This window comes from Primulina tabacum, chromosome 8 (assembly GCF_025594145.1).
Source record: "Primulina tabacum isolate GXHZ01 chromosome 8, ASM2559414v2, whole genome shotgun sequence".
In the NCBI taxonomy this organism is placed as follows: Eukaryota; Viridiplantae; Streptophyta; class Magnoliopsida; order Lamiales; family Gesneriaceae; genus Primulina; species Primulina tabacum.
The window spans coordinates 34,837,642-34,847,997 of record NC_134557.1 but is presented as its reverse complement, the minus strand read 5'-3'; the positions used below and the strand labels follow the sequence as shown (position 1 = coordinate 34,847,997).

The 10,356-nt window shown below is 31.9% G+C and overlaps 1 protein-coding gene across 1 annotated transcript; it reads left to right on the top strand.

Annotated features, from left to right (window-relative positions):
* The first annotated feature begins 1,718 nt into the window (after nt 1-1,718).
* LOC142554697 (uncharacterized) lies at nt 1,719-2,292 on the top strand. Its single transcript, XM_075665366.1, has 2 exons — nt 1,719-1,746; nt 1,856-2,292. Exons 1-2 carry the CDS (start codon nt 1,719-1,721, stop codon nt 2,290-2,292), a joined length of 465 nt encoding a protein of 154 aa, XP_075521481.1.
* The last annotated feature ends 8,064 nt before the right edge of the window (nt 2,293-10,356 follow it).

The window sequence follows — 10,356 nt, the reverse complement described above, 5'->3', positions numbered from 1 at the left end:
AATCATTGCTCCGTGACTTGGTGGGTTGTAGGGATACCAATAAATGGAGGAGGATGAGGCCTCGTGAATCGTATTAGTGCTCAACTACATGAAGTTGACCCCCTTGATAATTTGTTGTATAGTTTGAGTTTTTTAGTGTTATTTTTTAGAATTTGTATAAAAAAAATGGTGAAAATGATTGTTCTAATTGGGTCTCGAGAGCTCGTTCCAAAACTGAGATATTGATGTTATATGAACTATAACTCATCGACACCTTTTCGTATTTGACAACTGTAAATCGCTTAGATTTATTAATTTATCTAACAAAGCTCATATGATCATTTCTAAACATCTCTCTCGTAATATTATTAGTAACTTATATAAAAATATGAGACGGTATCTTGTGATACGGTCTCATGAATCTTTAACTATGAAACGAGTCAATCCTACCGATATTCACAATAAAGAGTAATACTCTTAACATAAAAAGTAATTTTTTTTCATGGATGACTCAAATAAGAGATTCGACACACATAATTGATCCGTGAAGTCGTCTCATAAAAATATTTGTATAAAAATATATCTTAGTATTATCGCGTGTTGGCAAAATGACTAGAATCGACAATATATGCACAAAATAGAATTGGGCTAGCAATGGACCAATAAGTCAAGCCCGATTGCCACATTTTTTTCCCAATTATATATACTACTAATCTTATATAAACGTTGCGGGCATATACAATTGGTTTTTTTTTTAATGAATAATTATTGTTCTTGTCAAGTTAGTATTTATATTATAAAAATTTGTATTGAAAATATTTATAATTATTCTGTAATAATTTTTTAAATTATTGTGTGAACAATATGTTATTTTTTTAAAAAAATGATCATGCGATTTGTTTGTGAGATAAGTGTATTATTATCATTTGAAGATAAATTTGTTTAGTGAGATAAAAGCAGTATTATCATTTAGTCATACCAAGAAAACAAGTTAGTTAGTATTAAGGGCAGATTATTTAGGAGGAGAAAGTACATAATATCCATGCAGTTCGACATTATCAGGGGTGTATTCAATCTAAACTTTTAATGATTTTTATGAAATTTTAAAATCCAGAGGTATTCAATCTAAACTTTTAATGACTCTATATATGTTTAGTGGTATTCAACATGGATTTTGGTAGAGTTTTAAAAAGTCATGTGGTATTCAAACTTGACTTTTTAAAACTCTCCATAAGTTAAGAGGTATACCACATGACTTTTTAAAACTCTCCATAAGTTAAGAGGTATCCAAAAAATCCATAGATTTTCAAGGATTCTTATTTTATTATTCATGTACAAACCTTGAAGCCTTATGTACAATTACAAAAAATCTAAAATATTCTTCCACCTATACCAAAGATTTTGATGGACTTTCTTTTTTGAAAAATACGCTATCTCTTCTATTTCAAGCTATCTCTAGGGTTCTTCACCCTCTCAAACAAATTTCTTCTATTCAAAGGTATGATTGGTATTCTTGAATTTATTATATTGCCAATATTTATGTGTAAAAATAGATGAATTGTTGTTTTTTTCTTGAATCATTATGATTATTGTATTTCATAAATTTTCTTTCATCTCATAAAAATGATGAATGATCCGACATGTGATGAATTGTCTTTTTTCTTGAATCATTATGATTATTGTATACCAAAGGAGTGTCGATTTGAAATTCATCACATCGACATGATTACTTGACGTAAATGAACTTGTTCGGTAACACAATTCAAGGTATATATTTGTTTCCTATATATTACATGACTATTTATATTTGTTGTAACTTTCAAAGATTATGTATATTATTCATTAGTTAATTAACTTTACAAATATGATTTGATAGGTAAATATTTTTTAGTTGATGGTGGATATCCAAATCAACGTCAATTCTTGGCTCCTTTTCGAGGTGTACGTTATCATCTTCAAGAATTCACAGGTCAAGGTCGTCACCCTGAAGATGCTAAAGAGTTGTTCAATCTTCGTCATGCTTCTTTGAGGAATGTTATAGAGCGGACATTTGGTATATTTAAATCACGGTTCAAAATATTCAAAATGGCCCCTCCATTTCCATATACGACCCAAACAGAGCTTGTATTGGCTTGTGCCGGATTACACAATTTTCTTCGAAAGGAGTGTCGATGTGATGAATTTCAAATTGAACCAGATAATGAAGCTCAATTGTCTTTATCGGCACAAATTTATGGAGATGACAACTTTGATCAGTTATTTGATACTCAAGAACAACAACGAGCAAGAGTAATGCATGGAGGGATACCATAACCAATGGAATGTGGAACGATGTTGATCAAATTGTCAATAATGATTAGATTTTTTTTATGTAAAGTCTACTTATTATTTTGATTGTTCATTTTAATAAAATTTTATTATGAACTTATAAAAATATTGTTCATTAATATGTTGAATTGACATAAAGAATTGAAATTTTGATTTCAATAAATTGAATAGTTCATTTGTCGTTTTTCACAAATTAAATTTATTTAACCTTTAAGTAAGTAAAATTCATTTACATTTTCATAAATAAAAAAAAATTTAAAATTGAATAGGTTATACATGTCCAATAATTATTTAAAAGAAATTAATAAAAAAATAAATCACAATTATAAAATTTTACAAAAGTCTACAAAAATCTTGAAAAAAAGTCTATAAAAGTCTATGAAATATGTTTTACAATTCCATGAGATTCTATAAAAGTCAATCAAAATCCATCAACTCCACAAAAGTCCACCTTTAAAAAAAAATCATTAAAAGTCATTAAAAGTTTAGATTGAATACACCCCCTATGAATTTGGTCCTTCTCAACTGCATTTGAAATACGCTACGGAATATTATTTTTTAAATATAATGGTTGACTAGGGTTAGATAATAAAATACCCCGTATAAGTCTTCTCTCCTGCCGTCGTGTAGGTTTCCTTCCCCCCATAGCAGTAACTTCTGACTTGAGTGGTGAATTACAAACAAACTATTAAACATGTATTTAGCGGAGGTCACAAAGTGGGTTTCGGAATTTCGAAAGAATTTCATCTTTCGATTCCAAAATTTCGAGCCACCACTAAACCTAGATGCTCTTAACTAACACTTAGTAATTTATCAAGAATTGAAGCGAAAAAACTTACCTTAAATCAAAATCGTCTAAGAGAGAAAAATTTATTGTAGATGTGAAGCGGTGTGGAGGAAATTGGACCGAAAACGCAAAAATTTATAGATAATTTGCGACGGTTAAGCAAAAACCGTGGCTACCATCGCTATTTTAAAAATTGCGACGGTTAAATATTCTCTAAAACCGTCGCTAATTAACAACGGTTCGTTAAAACCGTTGTCGTTTCTCCAAAAAAACACGCTAATCAACAACGGTTCGCTAAAACCGTTGTCGCTTCTCAAAAAAAAAAACACGCTAATCCACAACAGTTTTCTAAAACCGTTGTCGTTTGTCCAACAAGCTAATCGACAACGGTTTTTGTTAAAAACCGTTGTCGTTTGTCTAAAAAACATGCTAATCCACAACGGTTTTTGTTAAAACTGTTGTTAAAAGTAAAAACACAACGGTCTTCCAATAAAATCGTTGTCTTTTGAGTGTTGTTGAAGGCATATTTTCTTGTAGTGATATTAGACTTGAAATCAGCCACAAGAGAATAAGAGGAACACTTATAGAAAATGTCATCAAAAGAAAGGCACACAATAATGAAATCATCTCTACCTTGCTTTTTCACGTAAAGAGTGGGCTCATTTTCATTTCTTGCAAACCATTGTGCCGAAAATAACCATTGATATTTGTGTACAATGCTCGTTGCGCTTGTTTGAGCCCATAAAGTGTCTTTTTTAGTTTGTACACCTTTTCCTCATTGCCATTAATCACAAAACCTTCAGGTTGAGTGACATAAACTACTTATTGTAAATCTCCATTTACAAATGTAAATTTGACATAAAAATGATAAATAGGCCAGTGGAGTTGTGCAGCCAAATCTAAAGTAATTCTCATGGTTTCAAACCAAGTAATAGGAGAAAAAGTTCCTTCGAAATCAATACCTTGCTAATAGGAATATCCTTTTTCCACATGCTGAACCTTGTGCTTTTGAATGGTTCCATCAGCATTATATTTTGTTTTAAACACCCACTTGAGACCAATTGCATTCTTACCTTCAAGTAAATCCACCATCTCCAAAGTTCCAGGGCAAATCGGTGATTGTTTTGTAGCGCTGTTCTTCAACTTTTTAGCGGCGATTTAACGTCGATACGGAACGGAACGGCTGAGCGGAACGGTTATGTGTAGAAGAGGCACACTCTTTTACATTGGATGCAATCATGGTTGGACGAAACGGGAACGAAACGGGCGTTCCGGTTCCGGAACGCAAGCAACTTTGACGAGGTTTCGGGGTGTGTAGGTTGATGGCTTGTATCGGCGTTTCATATACCGAAAACGGGGATTTAACGGCGGAACGGAAGAGATTTGTACAGCTGCAACAAGAACAAAAAATCTATGTGTAAAGAAGAGACCGCAAGTCAACTATTTCTATTGAGAAATTTTCACTACAAAGTGTGAAAAAAACTAAGTTAATTATAAAATATTTCTATTTTAATTGATGTTAAATAATTTGTAACATCATTTTATATAAGATTGATGCTTATTATTAGTCCATCACTCTAAATTGATTCAAATTTGTGCGAACTTATATATATCCAATCGAAAATATTTTAAAGTTTTAATTAATTAAATACAAATAATTTTTAATAGTATATTTAATTTTTGATATGGTTGGAAATATTTTAAATATAATGACGATATAAATTTTGTTCAATAAATTGTTAATAAAATTTTAAAAATATTTTAATTTCTTATTTACATAAAATAATCTATTTAAATGATATTTATTTTAATTTTCATATTTATAAATATTTTCCAAAATTTTTAATTTTTATATATTTATAATATTTTTTTAAAATACCCGTTTCGCGACCGTTTCATTGTAACTGAAACGGTAGCATCCGTTCCGATCTCCGCGACCGCGGCAGCCAACCATGATGAGAAGCAACATTGGACCAATGACACGAAGAAATGGAAGCGTAGAGCACGTGAGAAAGGACAACATGCAAATCATAACCCATCCCATCAATAAAATACATTGACAGTCAGACAATATCTCTGAAATGCAATAGCCCTCAAAAGAAACAAGCTCATAGAGAAGTCGAGGATACTGCAATCACAAATACAATGGTGGCAGTTGCTAAGAAACCATGCGATCGTTATGAGTTGCACATGTTGGAATGCTCAAGGGCTTGGGAACCAACAGGCATTCCACGAACTAAAGCGACTTGTAGCAGAAATTCTAAGCAGGAAGTGAGATGCCTGCCCGGGGAAGTAGTGCTCGTCTCGGACAGAGACTACCCCACACGCAAAATTTAATTTTTTTGTTTTTCCAAATTTTCTTTCATTGGTTGCATTTTCCTAGAATTTCTAATGCGGTTAAAAATAATTTGTTCAACACGATTCAAACAATAATAATCATACTATTGAGAAAAGACATGGCTCTGATACCACTGTTAGTTATCGTTTTCTCACATCCATTGCACATCTTCGTATATATTTAAACATCCATAGGATGTTCAGTATTTTACCTTCTTATAAGTTCCCCTGGACTCCAAACTAGTCCTTGATTAGCATAGATGACCCTTCTTGTATATCCCTTCGAATGGATCTCCGCCTTTAATCGTCGAATTGGGTTCACAATCGGATCTCTATTCCTTGTTTGGATTGCACTAGAAATTGCAAGCAATTTTGCAATGAAACTATGACTCACAAATTTCACAAATCTGGAGTCAGTACGGGGACGCAGGAGGCGGTGGCACAAGGATAAATCTCGGCCGAATTTTTGTTGAAATTCTTGAAGTGGTCGAGAGTCTTTTATTCAAGGGAAGAAGAGAGGTTTTTGTGTGTTATGTTTAATTTTATATGTTATCAACCTTTTATAACATATTTATTAAAAATACACAAGGTGTATACCACTAGGATTCCTAATCCTGGTCTCATCAGTACTCTTAATTTTCATTATTTAAAATTCTCATATTATTTTATATCATGTATTTATCAACTTTTGATAATGCATGATATATTTATATTTCATATACATATCTTTATATAAAGTATATACATAAATATTAATATATCTACACATGTATAGATAATATATGCATAGACATATTAATTAAAATTAAATAACTATTATTTAATTTACTTTATTTAACTTATCAGTTAATTAATTCTAGACTTCTCTATAATATTTTATGAGAATTTTTTTAAATATTAGTAATCTACATTACTAGTACTATTATTTAATTAAGAAATTTCAAATTCACTAAATAAATAATCGTAAACTCATTATAACCTCGATCGATGATCCGACATCGCCAATATTTCAATGATACAAATCTTGTTTAGATAACAAAAATTGAAAATTTTCAAGATCAAAATTTTTAATATCCGTATTTGACAGTTGCTAATTTTGAGAACTTATTCGCCAAAATATGTAGTTCCACTCTCCTTCCTCAATTAACAATTAAGTTAACTTTTATTTCTTCTATAGTATGTAATTAACTTATAAACTTCTTTATAAGCGATCTATTTTATCTCCATCAAACTACAGTCGTCAAATTCAACTCTTTGAACTTTGACTATCTCAACGGGAACACAAATCTGATATTTGTGTGACCATCAATAGTTTAGGGATACATCTAGTTGTGGGTTCACATCTTTATGTGATTCAAAATAACATTTATTCTTATTCGGGATCACCTTAATTAGCCTTGTTCTTTTCATCAACACCTTGATGAAGAATGTCATAACTCATTTGTGATGGCACCCATCAGATCATGATAAGAGAGTCTAATAGCATCCCCCCATGATCCCTTATGTATCGCTGATAGTGCCAGGAAGAACCTTAAGCTATAGTTGGCGTATAGTACGATCCCTTCAACTGATATATTTGGATCGAATCTGCAACCATTGGTATATCGAGAGTTGCATATGAATTTGACAACGATGTGATGTATCTTTGAGTACTAATAGTGACATAGTTTGTGGAAGTAGGAATTTTTTTTCCTAAAACACATTTCTTGCTCTGACTAGAAACTCCTTGCACTAGTAACTCATCAGACCACATCTTCACCCGTGGGCAAAGAGTGAATCCCTGACTACAATGCATTTGCTTCTACGTATTTCGAAACTACTCTCAACCTCACCACCTGATGACCTTCAAGGGAGTCGGTAAACGGATTAAAGTGCATGCTAGTACGTAGAGCCTCTACATTGTCTCGGGTCAAAGGAGTAATTGTGTACAACCATAACCGCAGGTTATTTCATTTAAGTTAGAACCACTTGGATAGTTCGAGAGAGGGTTGTCCAGTACACCATCAAATGATCACTCATTTATACGAATGGACATCTCTATGTCTTTACCAATGAAACATGACGTTTATATTACAGATGCTAGTCTCAAATTAAAACAACCTTTATCCTTATTTTAGGCGGCTGATACGACTAGGAACATTTTTAGAATATACGGTATACTTCCTAATGAGCTTCACGATTTTACGTTGAGAGGTAGACCCTCATGATACCTTTTATGAAAAGTCTACTTGTTTAAATGCGGAAACAATTTTTTTTAAAGCTCATATTTTCGAAATAACGCTTAAACATTTTTGCAAGCATGTGCTTTAAAGAAAAATATAACATTTAAAAACGACCTTAAATATTTGACAGTAAAAATAGTAGTGTTTAAAATAACCAAACTCATCCAAAATTTTACGCAAACATAAACAAATAAAAATTTTAAATCATCAACATATGAAAATGTTCACCTCCTCTCAAAACTCATAAATCATAATGCGGAAAACATGCGGTACTCGGATCGTGTCACCGCACCAGGTCTGCCTACTCAACCAAGTCACCACTCCAACCTATAGACGTCTTGAGCCTTGACATAAACGGGCCCTTAGGACATCTAGATCGGCAGCTCCTTGCACCGAAAGCAAACAACATGAGATGCAATCAAAAACCGTGAGTTTTATGACAAAATCGAAAGCAATATCCATGAACATGCAAGGACCGAAAGTTTTATAATCATCACACATATCACAACACATATAAGACGTAAATGATGCGAAAACTAGTCCCCCAATTTTTTTATCAATTGCAACATTAATTCTTAATTTTCTAAAAAATTATCCAATTTGTCCTTAATTTCGAAAACTCATGATTACCCATACGTTATTGGCGTTCTTAATTTCATTTTATAGGTTTGTTGTAACATAAAGTTCAATAATTTTAAGCTTATTAGACCCAAAATCAATTCTCATAACCTCGAAAAATTACTGATTCAACCCAAGTGTTCCTCAAAATCACCAGAGGAATTTTCTTTGGATTGATTGGGGTTTTTCTGCTGAAGGCCGAGAGAAAAGTGCTGAGTGGAGGGGGTGGGTGGCTGATTATTTTAGGTTAAGTTTAGAAATAGGTCAGTGATAATTTAATAGAACATTACATGCTAATGAGCCCTAATTATCATTTAAAAAGTTTAAAAAAGAGTTATGAGTTCACTAAATTTAAAAATAGGCCCATCAGGTCCAAACACACTCCCGAAAAAAACTTCGTTAGGTACGTTTTTGAAAATATTGCCCGAGCCCTCAAAAAGTTCCCCGTATCGATAAAATTTGCGTACCGGCTAAAAATATAACATGACGGATAAAAATACCCAACCAAGGCTCATTTTCAAAAATCATACTTAAAAACAATTCATATTATATAATTAAAAATAATTATTCAATAAAAATATTTTTTCCTCAATATCCCCGGTCTCTATTTCTCGTTCGAGCGCGAAATGCCACTTAAAATTCTAAAGCACGAAACTTTAAATAAATCATGAATTAAAACACAAATTCATGAAATAAACATTCATTTAATGCTTTAAAACAATTTAATAAAATAGCAAAGAAATTTAATAACTTGTAAGCATGTGGTTCACGTGCACCTTCAAATTTTCGGGACGTTACAATCTATCACCCTTTAATTGAATTTCGTCCCCGAAATTAACTTATCCTTGATAAACAAAAGTTTAGACTCTTAATTCTAGTATCCCAATAATCCTCGCTTCCGTTGCGCTACTCTGATAAAATAAATGTTAAAATGTCCTTATGTCTCCTCAATCCTAATTATTTTGCCTACTGAAATCATCGTTTGCGAATCACAACTTATGGTGACTTAGTTTTATTTTTTTTTATGTCTTCGAATTTCTGACTTTCTCGCAATTCCTCATACTAGAAATGGATGTCCAAACCTATCACACCTTACTTTTATAATACTATATTCATAATGTTCATCGACCTATTACATTAGTATTTATGCAGTTCAACCTAAGAAACCTTAGCACCAAAATTTACTGATCCACTTCTATCCTTGGTAATACACTTAAAAGTTAAACCTTACATCAACCCCATAATAATATTAGCCTAAGATCCTTGAATCGAATCTTTGTCTTACGGCACCAACTTACCTAACTTAATTATTTACAAGTACATCCAAAATATAAAATCGTTGCAAATCTTAAACTCAAGTAGTGATAATCCATAAAACCCAAAATATACCATAACGATCTCCTACCTAAATAATGAAACCCTTCTAACCTCAATTATATGCTTAAACTGTTATCTTCCCAATTACATTAAAGTCGAGACCTAAGACCTTGGACTTTTCTCATTGAAACGAATGTCGCATTCTTACGTATCCTCAATGCTCAATTAATTCTAGCGCATAAATCTTACTAAGTTATCCCATGTTAATGTTGGACTAACTCTAATAAATCAATTTTACTTATAGCCCATAGAATTCTAGAACTTCCACATCAACATTTTAGATTTTTTTACTCGCTAAAAATCTTAATATTCGTTCATTGGTAACCTATGTTGAACACCACTATTTCTCTTTTGTTTTTATTTTACCCAAAATTTTCTGTACGAACACCTATTTCATAAACTTAAAATTCAACCTTACGCAACCCAAATAGTATTAGATAACATAATCAACACACATATCAACTTATTCCCAATCTTCTTAATGACTTACAAAAATTCCTCAAGACAAGGTGTCTACCTCAATTCTTACATGCGACTATCGAGTAACATAACCCCCAATCATACCCAACCTTCTAGAAAAATTAAATCCCAACAAAGGTATAGTTATAACTGTTAAGATCATGACTAAAACTTATGACACATCAAACTTAAATTCCCAAAAATTAGCTAACTCAATGTCTACTCTTATAACTTAGGTAACCCATCAAC

Bases quoted from the DNA above. Each gene is read 5' to 3' on its own strand.
- LOC142554697 (XM_075665366.1), top strand. From the start codon at position 1,719: ATGAACTTGTTCGGTAACACAATTCAAG. The intron at 1,747-1,855 runs GTATATATTTGT...ATGATTTGATAG, and splicing joins GTTCGGTAACACAATTCAAG to GTAAATATTTTTTAGTTGAT.